Source organism: Aythya marila (genome assembly GCF_965140915.1).
Source record: "Aythya marila genome assembly, chromosome: 18".
Taxonomy (NCBI): domain Eukaryota; kingdom Metazoa; phylum Chordata; class Aves; order Anseriformes; family Anatidae; genus Aythya; species Aythya marila.
The window spans coordinates 9,373,097-9,391,823 of record NC_139059.1 but is presented as its reverse complement, the minus strand read 5'-3'; the positions used below and the strand labels follow the sequence as shown (position 1 = coordinate 9,391,823).

At 47.6% G+C, this 18,727-nt stretch overlaps 1 protein-coding gene and 1 long non-coding RNA gene across 2 annotated transcripts; one reads left to right on the top strand and one right to left on the bottom strand.

The window, feature by feature from the left end:
- The first annotated feature begins 5,790 nt into the window (after positions 1 to 5,790).
- SLC16A5 (solute carrier family 16 member 5) lies at positions 5,791 to 16,750 on the top strand. Its single transcript, XM_082775012.1, has 4 exons — positions 5,791 to 7,074; positions 10,965 to 11,108; positions 12,122 to 12,988; positions 14,559 to 16,750. Exons 1-4 carry the CDS (start codon positions 6,861 to 6,863, stop codon positions 14,795 to 14,797), a joined length of 1,464 nt encoding a protein of 487 aa, XP_082631138.1. The 5' UTR covers positions 5,791 to 6,860; the 3' UTR covers positions 14,798 to 16,750.
- LOC309885259 lies at positions 6,935 to 18,437 on the bottom strand. Its single transcript, XR_014318769.1, has 4 exons — positions 16,759 to 18,437; positions 13,993 to 14,659; positions 7,318 to 8,842; positions 6,935 to 7,234 (listed from the first exon to the last, which is right to left on the bottom strand). It is a non-coding gene; the product is annotated as an uncharacterized lncRNA (long non-coding RNA).
- Between the last annotated feature and the right edge of the window lie 290 nt (positions 18,438 to 18,727).

Genomic DNA, 18,727 nt, shown 5'->3' with positions numbered 1-18,727 from the left:
TCACCGCTTCACATGAGTTGATTTAGGACTGCCCTCACATCTCCTTAATAAATCCCCGTAACTCCATGCCAAACCCGACTGCAGGCCTCAACCTTGCCCCAGGCAGAGCCACACTCAGGTACAGCAGCCCCTGCCTGTCCTTTAAGGCCATGTAGGTCAGAAAAGGCTTTGAACAGGACCCTGAACCGGCCCCAGGTCTGCCAGCTGGTCCCTCACAACACCTCGAGCAACGCTTCAGCGCCGTGCCGGAGACACCGGTGTCACTCAGCAGTTTCTGTGGAAACCGCCACCAGCAGCAGCCAGGCCTCTGTGCCATCGCTCACTTTCCCAGCCAAAGCTGTACAACACACAGAGCTCCTCCTAACAAAATATCTTTTTTTCCCCCCTTCTTGCTGCAGAGAACTGAGGCAATATCCAGCATTACCAAGCAGCAGGAGGTCATGCTGGACAGGCAGCAGCACAGCATTACCCCACCCCAATAAATTGGGCCTCACACACCACCGCCTAACAAGCAGCCCCTGCTGCTCCCAGGGGCTCAGCTCTTCCTGCCCCCAACCCCAGGCGGCTCCAAGCAGCAGAAGGGGCAGAGGGAGCCACTCTGCAACAGACCTGTGGCAGAGGGACTTCCAAACCCTCCTTGAGCAGCATTTTCTGCATTTAAAGGGCACAAACTGGGCACTCCCACACCCCTCCTCCTATGAAAAAAAAGAACAAAAACAAAAAAACAGAAACCCTCTGGCTACCACACTGCATCTGGGGCCTGCTGGCTCCCCGGGGCCAGGCTCACCTCGCTGCAGCACACGAAGCTCCGTTAGTCACCCGGCTGGCAGCTCCGCTTGCCTCTGCCAGTTTTGCCCAGAGCACAATTCATTTGTTTTTCTGCCCTGCCTGCTCACGTCTGTGGACAAAGAGGAAACCCAATCTGACACTGAAGATATGGAAGGGTTTTTAGCAGCCGAGGCATCTGTCGGCATCCAGCTTCTTGGCGTGGAGCTCCAGCAAAAAAAGGAGTGGAAAACCACAGCCGCATTTCTCCTCTCCGCACGTGTCTGGGAGGGTGAAACCCAGCAGCACAGAGGCCTGGCCACAGCCATGAGCACATCCTGCACAGCGCCCACGCTCTGCCTCAGGCCCTCGACAAAGATCAGCCTGCTGCTCACCCACACACCTTCACCCTGAAGTCATCGGGCCAGATCTATTTGCAGACAGAAAGCCTGTAGATATTTGTAACCCAGCTTACTAACTTGTTTGGGAAACAAGGACCTTAGTTGTCTCCATCCACCTAGATCTAGTTTTGAGACAGTCACTGAAGGTTTAAACCCAATTTGTCTGGGCAAACAACCCCCACGTACCTGATCCTGCCTAGAGAAGCATGTTGGCTTCTCCAAAGCACAGTGAAGGAGCTGTAATCCCCTAGCAATTGCCTTCAGGTGTGGTATCATAGTTGAGCAAAGGCATTGATATTTGCCCCTCTGGCAACATTCCCTATTGCAGGTCCCCATCCCTCCTACAAGTTCCCCAAACTTCGCCATATTCAAGTTCATCATCAGTCCAAAACGTAACGATTCCTCACATTTCATGGGCCTCACGCAGCTCCTCAGGGAGCTGAGGGTTCAGCTGGCAGTGGCTGGGCTCCGTGTCACACAGAAAACCCTCGGGACAAGTGAGCACTTTCTACCTGTGATTTCGCTCAGGGCAATCAGGGCAACAGGTCCTTCAGCAAGGCCAGGACAACATGCACCAGTGGTCTCGATGAATTCAAACAGCAGTGGCTAAAGACGAGGAAAGCCAGAGCTAATGTGGGAAAGGAGCAGTCCCAGGTTCCACCCTCCAGTGGTACCTTGATGCATTAACTTTCTTGCAGCCAGCTGTCAATACATCCCATCCTCCCACCCAAGCACTAAGCCATGACATCCCTGCAGACAAGATTCTTTGCTATTTAAGGATTCACAGCTACTAACAAAGGACCCAGTCTGTATTCCCTGCATCTTGCCTGCAGACAGAGCAGGCAGCTGGCACACCACATCTCTGCGTAACCTAACACGAAGGGAAATAGGGCTGGTGGTGGGAGTGCAAGGTACCCACATAAGCAGGCAACCCAAAATGAAAGCAATGCCTGCCTGCCATCCTCCCCAAAAAGGGCTGTTCCCCTGCCAGCATCCACCCCATATCTGCCAGCAGCAGGATGTACACCTAACTCAAGCAGCCAGCCAGAGGGAAACGCTTCTCTTGATCCCTCCCTAAGTGGCTTATTCCCCACCGATAAAAAACAAGGGGGACAACAATTAAGAGCTTGGTAGATAAGATCTGCTTCAGGGAAAATCCCCCTAGCATCCGCTCAGTGCTCTGGACATCAACCTAAAGCAGAGATGGGATGCACAGGACTGGGATCTCAGCCCATTACCCCACCACATCCCACATGCCCATCCACCACCCACAGTTTTCACGTGGGTAACAATTTAAGGCAACTCCATCTCAATAAAAGCTTCCTGAGACAGGTCAGGGCATCCCATCAGAAGCCACAGCCACCTCCAGCATGGATTTCCCCAAGCACATCTTTCTCAGACTCAGCTCTGGAGGATCCCCACTGCCTCAGGTAGAGTTGGGTGCTGATCTCCCCCCTGCACGGGGCACCCCAGAAGCACCAGGGAGGAAGGCAGCAGTCAGGAGGGCTGCTTGCACTGTTTGCCAGCCTGCATGCAAATCCTTGCAGTCAGCCACCACGGCAAGGAGCTGGGACAAGCCACATCTTGCTGGATTCCTCCGAGTCGATGGAAGCTGTCAGTACACGCACTTGGTACCAGCTGTCTCCTCAATCCCCATTTCCTACCTCCAAGCCAAGCAGTGTTATCCTCAGCGCTGGCTAAAAGTCATGAAATCTGGTCCCAAAAATCAGATTTCTTACCTGGTATCACAACCACATCCTTTGTGATTAGTGAGCACAATGCAGCTGAGAGCAAGCCAGGAAAACAGGGAACAGCACCAGAACATCTGTCTAAAGGCTGGTCCAGGCAAGGAGCCAGGCTTATGTGTAACTGGGAGTCAAACTGGGTGGAGAAGGTGTGGGAGGAGGATCCAGGTGAGTCTGGTCAGACTAATTAAGACCAATTAGTGCAGTCAGGGCCCTGATACCCTTTGCAGGGGGATGATGTGGGAGTGATGCTATGGGAACTGCTTAGGAAAGTCTGGTGCTAGACCAGCACTCCCCATGGCTCTGGCAACATCCCATTTTCTCAGCCCTAGCAGAGCTGGTCTGTAGGGGGTTTGCCAGGGTTGTTCAGCCCCTGTCCCTGCCCCAGGTCTCTGGAGTCAGTTTTCAGGTGCTCGGAGAGCTTGGTTTCCACTGGGTCTGTCTGTACTCGAGGGAGGGATCGGAGCAGGGGTTTAATCTGGGTGCTCCCGCAGCCTGCTGGAGCAGGTTGGAGACATCAGGACAGGACCTGGCACAGGAGCAGCTCCATGCCCAGATCCGTGCCCTGAGCCGCTCCACAGCCCAACAGCCAAAATGCCACCGAGTTTCCACTGCTTTACATAAAAGAAAGAAAGAAGATACGCACTTCCTCTGTGAGATTCAATCTGTCAGTCTTTGCTAATCTGGGTGCCTGGAACAAATTCAGCTAGCCTCAGAAGCAATTTGGGAGCTCTGAGGTATTTTCCACTTCAGTTTCCAAGCACATGGCCTGCCCCAAAACTGCTGCTGAGACTCCTGGGTTTGGGACGGGCTTGCAGAGCCGTGACACTGGCACATGGATGTGCACAGGGCTTAAACTCAACCACCTCCACTGCCCCTTGAGGGCAGCGAGTGACGGCTGACAAGTGACATCCTGCAGACACCAGCATGGGGCCAGTGCCTAAAGCAGAGCTAAAGCTGGGGGCTCTGCTTGTAGCCATCTGAGTGACCTTGGGAAAATCACCTGGGACACAGCACAGCCTTCCCGGGAGAGGGCTGCAAAGCAAGCCCAGACCTCGGGATGAAAAGGTACTTAAAAAGTCACTTATAAAGGCGTTTGCCAAGTGCTTTGCTTTCCTACCCCCAACAGACGCTGAGTGACCCTTAAAAATTTTACCGCCCCTCTCAGTTTACAGTAAACGCCTCACCTCTGTGCATGCAGCCTGGGTTGCGTTCATAAAACCCACGCCTGGCTCACACCGGGGCTGAGGTGAGGATGCTGCAAGGCACACAGCAGGATGCAGAGACCTAATGTACCGTGAACGAGAAACTTTCCTCCAGTTCCCCTCCCTGCTCCCGAGCCGCAGGCATCCCCTGGGCTTTGAGCCTCCCCTGCCAGCCAGAGTCCTGATTTCCCCGTGGCACCCTGCTGCCGTGTCTCCATCCTGAGAGGTTTTAGGCAAAAAGGGAGCTGCTCTGCTCCCCACGGAGGTACCAGCAGCCACCAGCTCTTGCCGAGGCTGATGTAGAGATATCACCGTCATTTGCAGGCTAAGTATAAACATCTCCCTAGGAAGTGAATGCCCCGTGCCCTGTGTTTGTCAGCACAAATTGCTGCCAGCAGCCCTGCCGTGTGCCCTCAGCCCAGCAGTTGCTGTTCCCCTACCATGGCTGAGGGAAACTGAGGCAGGGAAGGTGGGGGACAAGCAGTGTGCGAGCGCTGCCATAACCAACAGCTGCTGGGGCTGCTGTGTCACAGCTAGGGAAACCCAAGCTTGAACCTGGTGTTTTGGGGATCACTGGAAGAAGAAACAAAACTCAGACCTGAATGAGAGAAGCAGACAACGACCGGCAGACAGCGAGCAGAGACTGAAACCAGCCATGTGCTTTGCTCCGTCTTGCTCCACCCAGGACACCCACCTATCCCCACAACCAGGGCTGATGCCATAAGCCCCACGGCAGGGCGCAGAGACCTAGCGTGCCATGAGCAGGAAACTTTCCTCCCGTTCCCCTTCACACACTGGGCCAGGAAGCACCTTTGCACCAGTTTGCCTGCTCCCTACGCCGCATGCTGTTTGCAGTAGGCACCCAGGTGTGTCCTGTGCTACGAACTTCAATCCAGATCCCGATGCGATTAGCATGAGATGAGCACGTGCTAGTGAGGATCTGACTCCGCATTTTTGTTGGCCCTGGTCTTCAACATGATCGCTGCTCAGCACCTTGGGAAGGGTTAAAAGGGGGTTTTGTGCAGTTGCTGCTGCTGTTCACGGGCACAGCCGGCCGAGCTAGGCTGGAACAAACCCGTTCCTTCACTTGTGTGCAGGCAGAAGGCAGCGAGGCCACGTGGCCCTTGGCAGCGCATCTCCGGGGCTCTCGCACCAAAAAGCCCAGGAGATCCTGCAGGTCCAGCTGCCAAGGGGAGAAGGTGTTCCACAGGTGGATGAAAGCTACAGCAAGCACACAGATGCCCCCAGGACAGCCCCCTTGATGAGCACAAGGACACACAAGGGGAGCCAGGGCTCCAGAAATCTGCTGGACAAGCTCAAGTGTTGGGCAGGGCAGCTGGGAACAGAGAGGAGCTGTGCTTCTGCCTTTTTTTCAGGTTTGCTGTTGCCGGGGAGAGGTTTTAGGCTGTCATCCAGCTAATTCACACCAGAGAGACAAGCACTTGAATTAGTCGCATTATCTGCACCCAGCTAAAGTGGACAAAGGATTAAAGTGTGCTCAGCACCACCACCGTGATTTGCATGTTAGAGCCCCTTCCCACGGGCCCCCTCAGCTTGCAGCCCCCCTCCCCCCTTTTTTCTTTTTTCTTTTTTTTTTTCTGGCTGCGAGCCAGCCGGCAAAAGAGCCCTGTTTACAGAAGTGATGTCCGGGTTAATATTGCAAAAGACTTCATCAAAGCTTTTTAGTCGCTACTGAAGCAGAAGCATCTAACCGTGGGCACTGAGCTGGCCGGGCTGCGCACGCAGGGGATGAGCCGCCCGCGCTGCACACACAACCACGCGCTGCCGGCCCTTCGCTTCAGCCCGAGGTATGAAACTTACTCTCGTGAGCCTGCCGCCATGGCAAATTTGAAATAACAAGCAAGGACAAACTATTCATTTTTAAGGCTGCACACAACACTCAGTTGTGGCTATTGTTTTAGGGGAAAGGCATTATTTGAGTGCTAAATAAATATTGCGCTGTGCAGTGACCTTAAGGGCACCTTTTTTGAGCTCATCTGGCTGCCAGAGATATTTTTTTTTGTGTGTTTATTCATGTGGAGAGGATGGGGAGTGCTATTGCTATATGTTTCATGCTGCTGGTCTCGAAGAAATCAAACCTGGGATCTCTCAGAAGCAGCTCTACCAAGGTAAAGCAAAAGCATATCTGAGATTGCTGGATCCTAATTAATTAATGGCTTTTGAAATGTTTTTTCAGCACTAGCACTTTGAACTATACACAGGAGCAGTTGTCATAACAGGTTCACAGCGAGCCCTGCCGCACCATGCGAGCTTTATGCGTTTCTATTTTTCTTGGCATTTGCAGAGTTTTTCGTTCTCCTCTCAGTGTGAGGACTTGGTGACCTTAGCAATTGCCAGCAAGGGGACTCCATATGATGAAAGCAGGTGAAAGGGAAAATAAGGGCGGGAACTAGGTAAGGCCAATTCATACCTCAGAGGGGGTGTGGTCCCATTCTGTACCTGGCTGTGCTCACAGTCTTGTGCAATATAAAAGGGGAAGGCAGGCGTTTCTCAAGTAATCTGTTGCCAGGATCCTGCAGCGAGAAGGAAGGGAGGTGCTGGGAGAAATGCAGAGCAAGAAGTCCAGAGTGTCAGCTGCAAGAGGTCTGGGACACGCTGGTGGCTCTGAGCCCAGGGACTACCACTAGCCCTTCTCTCCGTAGGTCCATTCCCTGGGCCGAGGGTTGCATGGTAGCTGCAGTCGCTTCCCCAGCAGGCCAGCCTGGGAGGAGAAAGCAGCCACCATGTCCCAAGGAGGAGCACGAGGAGCTGCCAAACCCCAGGACCGGGGCTGGGCATGGATGGTGCTGCTCGCCGCGGTGCTGCTGCAGGGGCTGACGCTGGGCTTCCCCTCCTGCATCGGCGTCTTCTTCACGGACCTCCAGCACGAGTTCCAGGCCTCCAACAGCGAGACGTCGTGGTTCCCCTCCATCATGGTGGCCGTGCTGCACGGAGGCGGTGAGTAAAGGCCGCGGCAAATGTCCGCCACTGTCTCCTGAGGTGCTGGTGCTGACGAGGGGCTGTTATGAGGACACTTTCAGCATTTCCCTGAGGAGGAAGGTGTAAGGGACTGGGAGGTATGGCTGGTTGGCAGAGCACAGGCTGCTTTGATCCATGCCTACAGAGTCCAAAGCCAAGGGTCTGTAGACACAACGCTCCCCTTTGCCACTCTAAGAGATAACCAATACCTTTCGCAAATACCTTTCACAAAGGTGAGGGTGAGCTTGGGCTCTTCCTTCCATCCTCTCTCCTTCCATATGACCACCGCATTCTTCAGGGCTGAGAAGCTGCCCAGTTTGAGCCCCTCCAGGCTGCTGGCACAGGGTTAAAGCAGCCCCTGGGCGGTGGTGTGGAGCACATGCCCCAGCAGGTATCAAGGTGAGGGCAGCTGGTTTAGTGCAGGATGCAGGTCAGGCAGGTCTCCAGGTGAAGGGGGACGGAGAAGGGTGGTACATTGCAGACAGAGCACCAAATCACGCCTGAAAAACTAAGCAAATCACCCCCAGAAAACTTTCCCCAGAGAAAATGAGGGGCTGCACAGGACAGGGCACCCAGAGTCACATCCAGACTGACAGCTGCATAGAGGAGAAAAACACACCCAGCAGCTCGAGGACCTCCCAACAAGCAGTCCTGTCTTGCTGCTGACCCCTCCACATGCAGCTCCCATGCTTGTGTGATAAACAGACTACTTGAACCCCACCTAGCAGCGGGGAGCAAAGTATCTAAGCCACCTGGGTATCTGAGCTGCTCCCTTAGTTCATTCCTGCTCCTTTCCAATACTGATTAAAGGTGACACTACAGTATGGGGGTGGAAATATAAAAAAAATAAAAGCAGAGCCCCTAGTCATGCTGGTGCGACAGCTATGATGGGTTCAGTGTCTCCTGGGTAAGACTTGACAGCATGACATGGGGAAAGAGCTTGCACCTTAGCAGAAGCAGCTGGTCAAGAATTGCAAGGCACAGACAGAAAGAGACCTCAGGGGAAGCAGCTATGGGAGGAATCATCACTGAAGTATGGCAGAAATAGAGCAGTGTCTTGGGTCCTTGAATTCAAAGGCCTGGTGGGCTTCCAACCCGTGTGGCCCGGCTGCTGTTAGTGGGAAGGAGCTGAAGAGGAGCTGGTGGCCCTGGGAAATGGTCTGAAAAGCAGCTCAGTCCCAATGAGCCAGCGAAAGACAACTCTGGCTGCATCTGCAAGAAAATATCACGTCTCCTATTTTCTATAACGAAGTAATTGTTTTGTAAGAGGCTGGGACCACAGTAAAAGGTAATATAAAGACAGCCAACAAATAGATCCAAAAGTTGTAAATGACACAAGGAACGAACAGCCTCATGGTGATTATATTCACTAATAGAATTTGTAACAGCATAACCAGTGGACTGCAAGAGCATTGTTACTTCACTTGCCAGTTGTGTCTCCTATTGCAGGCTGTTACAGTAGAGGAGAATTTGTTCTCATCCCACAGTAGCTTAAATTGGGACTAACACAACTATAAGAAGAAAAAACAACAAAAAATCAGAAATAAAGGACTCCCTCTCAGGCCAATGATTTTTGCTGCAACTTCTGACCTTCTTTGCAGCAGGCTAGGCTTTGTTTGATTCAGATTCTCAGGTTGCATCCATCACCGTGGCATTTAAACCCTTTCCAAAACTGTTTTCTGCTCTGTCACCAGGATCTCAAACATTCTTCTCACTTTTCTTCTCCTTTACTCTTAATTCAGAGGACCTGAAGGGAAAAATAAATATTTGTTGCAAAAATAGTAGACAGCAAAGGAAACGGACAGCGTGCTCCATTCTCAGAGTTGTCAGTAGAGTGAGAAGCTCCACACAGGAGAACTAACCTCAGCTCAGCAGAGATGGGAAAGGAAACAGGGAAGGGCACAGTGTGAAGAATAGCACTTAATTTAATAAAGCAAACATAGCTCATTACCATGTTCCTAGGTAAAAGCCATTACTAGTTATTTTGTTATAAGAATCATTTGAGACCTCAGGATCCTATGGCTGACTCCAAAGGGGGCAATACAGGAGTGCAAGCCCTTACAGGCTCCTGCTTCTAGATATTCATGCAAACATAAATCTCTGGGCTTGCACTAGTACAAATGCAGCAGTTCTATTGGAAATATTTTTGCAAAGAAAAGCACAAAAGCCCCAAGTAAGTGAACAATAATATTTGAAACCTAGAAAGCAAGTTGGCAGGAATAAGTAATGAAAAATAGTTAGGATTTTTTGAGCCAATCCCATGATTTTGGCATGTTTTATTTATGATTTCTGGCTACTCAGGTTGATTAAACAGCAGTACCATCCTTAATCTCCTCAGTGAGAGGAAAAATAACGCAGTCACTGGTTTGCTGAGCCTGGTGAATAGTTCTTCACAAGCCAGTTGAAGTCCAAGGTGAAAATCTCCCAAGCAGATCAAAATACAGACAGCTGCAGTCCTGATTTTAACAATGTTCCTCTGCTTGCTTGACTATGTGGATTTTATTTCCAACCAGGTGTTGTCTTAAGTCACAAATATGCCATAGGTTATTTTCCCCACAGATTAATTCCTAACTCTGAAACTTGCAGTCATTCTGAATTTGCTTACATAACCTGACGGGTTATGAAGAGGAGGGAAAAAAAATAAAACCTGGAAAAGCATGAGGATCCTTATGGGAACACAAAAGGAGCAACTCTCCCTTCAGTTTCTCCTCTAACGGAGAAGCATGTTTTCCATTGACAGGTCTGAACTGATGTCCTCCTACCCCAAAATGAAGCACACTAAACCCAAGACATTATCAAACTGGTGATTTACCCCAATATCATGGAACTCACCAACAGCCTTTGAAAATTACAGAATTAACTGACCTTAAGCACATATCTCCGTGCCTATTTGTTCATTGCTTTCTCTGATGAAATAACCTAAGTCCTACTTAGAAAAGCCTGCCAGCAATGTACGCACACAGTAAGACCCAGGTTTCTGCTCCAGAAGGGCAGACCCAAGCCCACCAGGAGCACCCAGGTCTTGCCCTTGCCTCTGCATTGTTGGTGCATGTTCTGCTCCTAGGCTTTGTCCTCTTGGAAGTGGACACAGTCATGCCTACCCACCCCGGCCAGGTATGCCAGGACAGGCATGTGCAAAGAGCCGCACTGGCAACAACATCTTATTACTTTCATGGGGAGATGACTTGCAGGACAGCTGCAAGACTCCACAAGCTGGAGCTTGGATGCCACAGCCCGAAGCTTAGACTGATTCCGATGCAGACATGAACATGCTTCCAGCTGTTTTCAAATGATCTTCCTCAAGGACAATCCTCTTTCTCCCATTCTGGATCATTTTCAGAGTCAACGTGCCTTCTGTTGCAGGGAATTTCACCTATGTAGCAGGACGCCAACGGCAATTGACAAGATTCTGTGGCAGAATATTTGAAAAACACAGCAAAATGAGAGTAGAAACATTCAAGCAGAAAATACCACCCACTCAGCATCTCCTACTCAGGGGCACAAAAATCCAAGTCCTCTCTTTTTTCAAATCATTCCCAGAACAGATATCATATGAGAACAGAATTACACTTGAAGGTCCTTTTTCCATTCCATTTCTGAGAGTTTTACCTAAAATCCATCACAGGGAAGCTTAAGGAATTCTACTTCATGACCAAAATCCAAGCAGAGGAGCATTCCCTTCATGTACCAAGCTGACCAAGCACTTTGGAGGATCAGGGAATGTATTTTCTGTTTCTGGCTCCCCCCCTGCATTATGCAGCTGGGATAATCTGTAGACTAAACCATTCGATAACTGCAGCAGTCTAGCAGCTATGAAATAATTCCTGCCTCTCTAACTGCCTCCCTTTTGCTTCTCTGACTGCTCCTAGGACCCCTCTGCAGCATCCTGGTGAAGCGATTTGGCTACAGGTTTGCCGTGATGCTGGGAGGCCTGCTCAGCAGCGTGGGCATGGTGTCCAGCTCCTTCTGCAAGTCCCTCGGCCAGCTTTACTTAACAGCTGGCCTCATCACTGGTAAGTACCAAGGAACAGCAGGAAAACCCAGCTGCTGCCCTTTATTTGAGAGCCGGGAAGTGGTGAGAGTCCAGACTAAGTGCTCACGTTTTTCACTCAGCTGTGAAATAGGATAAATCAAAAGCCCTACAGCTCAGCAGGAATTGCATGCTGGATAGGCTTGCCCTTCACACCCCTTTAACACACCTCGCCCATCCGAGCTCACTGGAACATGCTTCTCTCTGGAAAAGGTTACAGGTCTCTAAGGGGTGAAGTGGAGAGCCAACACGTCTGTTCTCTTTAGGAGCTTCACAGCCTTTTGTCTTTGAAGAGGGGAGTTTTTCCATCTTGAAATGCAATGTGTTGGGACAACATTCTTCACAAGTTCCTCGGACTTGGGTTTCACCACTCCCTATCTGGGGAAATATGGAGTCATCTTTCTCTAACAAAAGGACGTGTTGGTTTTGAACAGAAGTAACAGATGGGAACTTTTCCTTTCCAAATATTTCTCCTATGTAACTGTTTCTCAACCCATATTTTCTTCTAACAAAGAGAAATGAGATTCTGCAGCCAGGTCACTTTGGGACCAAGCCTTTTGGCTCTTGTAAGCTAAGCTGTGTTTGCTGCATGGAGAAAAACAAGAATTAACTCCCTGGGCCCTGAAGAAAGCATCAGGAAGGCAACACTGCCTGCTGCATGCAGTAAAAATATAGTTTTTCTAATGAACAATTCCATAACAATCGTAAACATGGCAGTGCAGCCCAGACAAACATCAGTGTATTTAGTATTCCTTAGATCAGTGTATTTAGTATTCCTGAGCACACAAGGATTTAAATTTATGCACAATACCCTTCTTCATCTCTAGTGTGGGGTTGCTGAGTATTAATCACCGGAGGTTGTGCAGCCCGGCGGGTGAGGATATGCCTAGTGGTAGATTGAAGTCATCTGTGAGTACCCCATGGGGCCGGGCTCTTTTCACCCTGCAGGACACCGCAGAGGGATCACGTGCTGTTGTTTTTCCTTCTTACCTTTAGGTCTGGGATCATGTTTCAGCTTCCAGGCTGGACTGACTGCGCTGGGCCACTACTTTGTGCGGTGGCAAACATTGGCTAATGCCATGGCATCCACCGGTGTCTCTCTCGGTTTCACACTGTGGCCGCTGCTTTCTCAATACATGCTGGACGAGATGGGCTGGAGAAACACTTTCCTTATCTTTGGAGGAATACTATTGAACTGTTGTGTCTGCGGAGCCATTATGAGACCAGTGCGACTTGCTTCAGGATCACTTGTACAGTTACCCAGGCCTGGAGAGGATTCAGGGAGAGGAGCAGAAGAGGCACAGCTGTCCAATGGAGCATCTTCTCCCCACCTAAAGTACCAGCAGCAAAACAGAAAGACTGCTTGCTTCCAGGTGCTGCAGAAGTACCTGGCTTTTGATATCTTCTGTCAAAACAAGGGTTACCAGATTTACACTATCGGAGTGACCTGGATGATGATGGGGTTTGTGTTACCCCACGTCTACCTAGTACCTTATGCCATCCAGAATGGGGTGGAGGAACGCAAGGCAGCCCTCCTCATCTCCATTATTGGGTTCATCAACATCTTCATACGCCCTTTGACAGGGCTGCTTTCGGGACACAGAATCTTCACGGGAAGACGCATCTACCTGTTCAGCCTGGCCGTGCTCCTCTGCGGGCTGAGCAATTTCATTTGCATCATTTCAGCTGAGTTCAGCGTGCTCATCGTCTACTGCGTCATCCTCAGCATCGCCATGAGTGGCATTGGGGCACTCACCTTCCAGGTGCTGATGGATGTGGTGGAGATGGACAGGTTCTCAAGTGCTCTAGGGCTCTTCACAATCCTGGAGAGTATCACTCTCCTCATTGGACCCCCTCTCACAGGTGAGAAAAGCTATTAAAACAGGCTGGAGCAAAAACAGCTTTTTTAGACACTGGTGACAAGTGTTTGGGAGCATAAAGAAGAGGAATGAGGGAGTTTCTAAGTCCACACAGGCAGCTGAGTTATGCAAAGGGAGCAATATAAAAGGGAGAGTCAGAAAGGAATGATCAGCCCCATCTCACTGCTGAACAAGGGTCATTTCTGTAGTGGCCCAAGTGTCACTGAAGCAACTGCAGACAGTGAAAAAGTTTCCCGTTTGGCTGGCAGCTTCAATAGGCATGAGAATGCTGAGAACTTTTTCCCTGAGTGGCAGGACACGGAGAGGAATTACAGTGGTATGATCTTGCTGTTTTAGAATTCTTTCACTGCTTTGCTAGTCTGGATTGATTTATCTATGAAGCCTCAAGAAATTGCAAATATCCCATTCAACACATTTACTCTGATCAGAAGTGTTACCAGCTCCATATAATTGAAGAAGCTTATAGTAAAAGGCTCTTCTACTCACTTTCTGTGTTCTGGAGTGTATTCATTTTTCTCTGGAGACAAGGAAGGGAACTAGTTAAGCCCCCAATCCAATGAATTATTCAGTGGTTTCACAATTCACTCCAACCACCACTAATTGACCTGTCCAAGACACACCTGCTCCTGCTCTGCAGCAGCTCATTCAAAAGACTGACAAACAAATGTGAACCTGAGCATGAATCCTCTATTCAGATTTTAGTTCTCTTCTCCAAACAATGAATTGTGTTTCATCCAGCAGGAAAATATCTAAGAATGGAATAATATACACTATATTTAATGGTATTCCCAGGCAAAGTGTGTCAGTCACTTTTCTCAAAGTGCAAAACAGATCTTGTCTTGGACATCTCTGATGGAAAAGGCAGATAGCCAAAAACAAAGTACAGTAAGGGAAGCTCAATCTCTAGCAACCTAAAATCTATTAAAAAAATTACTCCTATATTTCCATATAGTTAAGCAGTCTTAAAAAGAGTCATCATATGTTTACCTGAATATTACCTTTCAGTATCCAGCATTAGTGTTAAATTACTCGCTTGATATATCACCCGTCTACATGTTTTACATTGAGGTACTTAATGTTTGTTATAATGCCTGCTGCGCTGTGATTTTTTTCTCCTCCCCAGTTACATACTTTTAGAGACAAGTCTTCAGCTTAGAGACTCCAACACGTCATTTTTGTGATAGAGTTCTTTCTTTGTTCTGTTTTCTGACCTGGAATGTAACAGGGTCACTCATTCCAAAATCCAGGAAGTGGCACAGGGGTCCTCTGCTAAGTAAACAAAGCGAATCAGCCGGTTGGGAAAAAGTTACAGTTTCCTTTCTTTGCTGATTTCTCTGTTTACTGGAAAATACTTTATATAGAAAAAGAAACACCACCTGAGCGATGAGTGCAACCAAGCTCTAGAATCTGGAAAAGAGAACTTAACTCATCTGTGAATGCTTATCTTTTGTATATGGCAGTTGGCTGAATTATTTAGGTCTAATGTTTCTGTGAATGCCATACAGTTGTCTTTAATATGCATCTCTTTGACTAAGCTGTGGTTTCTATTTCAGGTCTCCTGGTGGACATAACCAATGATTTCCACTATGTCTTCTACACCTCCAGTTTCCTCCTGATATCAGCTGCTTTGTTCATGGGGCTCAGCTTCTGTGCTCTGGAAAAAAAAAGAAATTTGAAAGAGGCCTCAAAAGTCCCTTTGGATAATCCCTCCAGATATCAATACAATGACACAACTGAACCACAGCCTGAAAGTCAATCCACTCCAGCAGTTGTGTATGTCACAAGCGTATGAAAATAAAGAAGAAAAAAAAAAAAAAGGAAAAAAGAGAGGAATACAAACAATTACGTGGCTTGTAAAAAGCTACACAAGGCCTGGCACTGATGGCAGAGAAACCAAGTGCGTGCATCCCACAGCTATCATCGTCCTCCTGCCCCGCGCTTCCACTCGGCAGGGCCGTGCCAGGCTCCACGCAAGCAATGTGGATCTCGGGCTGAGCCCAGCGCCAGCCCAGGAGCTGAAGGACACACGGATCTGTGCTTTCCTAAAGCAGGCCAGGGGGTAACAGCCATGGCAGCCAGCTCTGAGAAGCAAAAGCCACGTTGATTAAATCAGCTCAAGTCAGTGCCTTTCTGAAGTCACTGGTATTTCACGTACACATTTCAGCTTTAGCACAGGAAAATACATATTGATGGCTATGCACAATGGTAGTTCTTTCACAGAGTAATTACATGCCTAGCCTGAACGTAAAAATTTGGTGCAGGTCTGTATGAACTTTCCTGGTAGCCTCTCACATTGTGGGGGGAGGAAACAAACACTTTCATTTGGAAGAATGTCATTTCCCACATCTCAAAATATTATATGGAGGCTGCCATATGGGTCACAGAACTCAGGCAAGTCTCTAGGAAGATCAAATATTTTTCTCCTTATGAGGTATATATGAGTTCTTCATGCCAAAGGCATTTTCAAAGCCTCAAATGGTCAACTCCAGAGCATCAAAAACAAAGACCCAAACCTTACAGAGAGTGCCTTGCATAACTAGTGGTATTTCTAGTGCTTCCTGATGTATCACAACTGGGGATTCATGGCTTTTTTTTTTTTTTTAAGGGTACAGGTGAAGAGCACGACATAAAAGGTGGTAGTAGACCAGAGAACGAATGTATGCATCCTTATCCTTATATAGGGCCAAATCCTTGTGTAAATGCCTTTAGACTCGTAGACTTATGTATACCAGCATTCTCAGCACAGAGAAGTTTGCACAAGTATAACTTACATGTCAAAAAGAAAGCAATGTGGAAAAATATACTAAGAAAAGCCAGTGTTAACTTTCATATCCATGCAGTCTTTTGACTGTAAGTGGCTTTTCCTGCCACCTTCCCGGGAGTTACACTTGTAAGCACTGACACAAGAGTTGCATCAGCTGCTGAACTCCCTCAGAATGAGTTCAAATTGCAAACTGTTTATATTTCATATCTCTCCTGATCTAAACAGATATCTCACAAAGTACTGGAGCTGAAGATTACTCAACATAATAGAACCTCCAAAAGATAAAATCATACGATGTCAGTGAAATGAAAGAAGTAACACCTTTCAACTGAACAGCTGAACCAGCAGCTTCTAATTCAACTTTAACACTTAATCTTGAGAACTGTTGTATCAAAGTCTTGGCAACAAAACCACTTTTCATTAGAACTGTGGGCTCCCCAGAAAAGCAAACCCCAAAATAAATAAATAAATGAAAACCAACACGTGAAGCCACTGGAAAATTGATTCCAAGGCTTTCTAAGACTAATGGTTTCTCAGCTATTATTTACAGCCCTTCAGAATGGCTCCTCCTTCCACAGCTCAGAAGCATCCTCATCAAAATAAACCAATGTAGAAGGATTAAGTCTCAAACCTCTTCTAGCTATTGCAAATGAAACAGCTAGGCAGCTGAGCAGATTGATATTATTTTCTTTATATAATTCTTAAATCTGAAATTCTGTTTACCCTTTTACATTCCCTTTCTGTACTCTGCCAGAAATATGGCATGATATTGCCCCCAATCCTTCCACTGCTACAAATTTCCTGGGCAAAACAGGCAAGATCAGAATCTATCCCAGAAAAACAAAGATTAGTCGAAGGAGTAATAGAATGCATCTCCTGTGCAGAGGTGCTGCTCTATCTGCAATGCTTTAGCCCTAGTCAGCCCATAAGCAAGTAAATGAACTGTCTAACGCATGTTTGCAAGATACAGGGTAAATAAAGGTACTCACCGACTGAAGCTGCCACACAGAGATCTGTGCACCTCCTGCACTATGGCAAAGAAATCACAGTTTTGACTATTCCCTAGCTGTACACAGTACTGCAAGGCAATTTAGGACAGAAAGTTAGAGTTCTTTATATCCAATGGTTACTTTACATGTACTCGTTAGTAGTAATCTGCAATCCACAGATTAGAAACAAATCTTGGACAAAGAACAGGTTAACACTTACGGCTGTGCTTCCACAACTAAATAAGATGACTGAGCTGCCATAACAGACAAAATAGTTCCCTGCTTCCTCCTCTTATACCTCTCTTTTCAACCTGAGCTCTCAGATGCCTTGAGCAGCTTTGTAATGCATAATTGAAGGGGCCACGCATACTGAGCATGCTACAGTATAACAAATATTCCCCCTCAGAACATTAATACTCACTCCTTAAGAATCTTGAGGCCCAGAAGAAAAATAAAGCAATAAGAATTCCTTCCATTAGTTTAAGGTTTTCCCATTACGCAAGGCAACCACAGCCTAATTACCACCACCCCTGAAGCAGGTGTTTTTTTGTTTGGTTGTTTTCTTTTAAATAACCTTCAGACAACAAAATAACCCCAGACTTAATGACAGACAAATGCTAGTACCTCAACCTGGTTACAAACCTATGAGAATGAGCAGAGCAAGAAAAATTAGCCAGGTATAAATAAACCTTACCCAGTCCCCTCATATCCCTTCCTGCTCCCTTTGTTGTTAAAAGTATCATTAACCTTGCAATCTAAGCATTTTTTTGCACCAAGCACCTTTCCTTAGTGCTATGAAACATTCACCAGGAAGTTCACACTAAAATATTACAAGATTGTGACCCTTATAAGCCTTAGATACTCTGCCAATGTGATTCTTGGAAAAGTTTAATTAAAAAAAAAAAAAAAGGAGAAGAGTCTTGGTAACCTTACAAACCTTAAAACACCTCAGAAGTGCAAAATCACTTAAATGAAGAATTTGGCGTGCTGTTTACAGGCCTAGTTAGTAATTGTGAGAAAAGAAACATACCTACTAGACATGAAAATTGATCAAATTCTAACTGTGGTGGGTGTGCTATCAAAGTACACCACTGTCACTAGACTAGGCCTTGGATCTTTGACTATCCCAGACATAACAGCCCATTCTGTGCTAACTATTCTGGCAAACAGCAAGTAGTCAGAGCATTCAGACTATTAAACAATATAGCAGGTATCACCTGAGTAAACAGTCTGAGTAAGACGGCTACGTACCTACTGCCAAGTGATCTTTCTGGATGATCAGGACAAACTCCCTGCAGCAAGCCAGCGCACAGACAAGCACACAGCCTGTAACAAAGCTCGCCATATAAGCAGTGCTAGCACAGCCTGCAACTCTTACAGAAAACCTCTGAGGACCACAAGACCCAGGGAATGTTGTCAAACTCTCCTCCAGGAGGCAGCTGCACCACATCAAATTAAACGCAAAATGTTCCTCACATTTCTTAACCAGCTTTGGTTAAACTCAAAACAAGACGAAGGTTAGGAGGAACAGAGCAAATAGTTCCCAGAAAGCCAAGCACGAGTTTTCCTCTCCCCCTAGTTACTTCTTGCCACACACTGAATAGCGTGACCTGGAAAGTACAGTTTTCAGAGATGCATCACCTGAAATCCAGCCAGCACAGGTACAAGCTGTTTCTAAACACTGCTGCAACCAGTTCAGAGGAGGACAAAGTTTCCACTGGTTTTATGCCTGCAAAAGTGTACTGACTGACCACAAATACAGTATTTGTGAGCAGACGCTATTGCTTTTTTCCTCTTTAAATGCTCCGGTTTTCAGTCCTTATTAGTCAATCCCAGTATCCTTAACCACTTTTCCTTTGTATTGGGTTAGCTTGTTTGCCTTTGCTTTCTCTTCTGCTTTCTCACATTAGTCACGCGCCAGTACACATTAGCAATGACAGATGTGGCTTAAAGTATGTCAACACTTACA

Bases quoted from the DNA above. Each gene is read 5' to 3' on its own strand.
- SLC16A5 (XM_082775012.1), top strand. From the start codon at position 6,861: ATGTCCCAAGGAGGAGCACGAGGAGCTGCCAAACCCCAGGACCGGGGC. The intron at 7,075-10,964 runs GTGAGTAAAGGC...GACTGCTCCTAG, and splicing joins GGCCGTGCTGCACGGAGGCG to GACCCCTCTGCAGCATCCTG. The intron at 11,109-12,121 runs GTAAGTACCAAG...TCTTACCTTTAG, and splicing joins AACAGCTGGCCTCATCACTG to GTCTGGGATCATGTTTCAGC.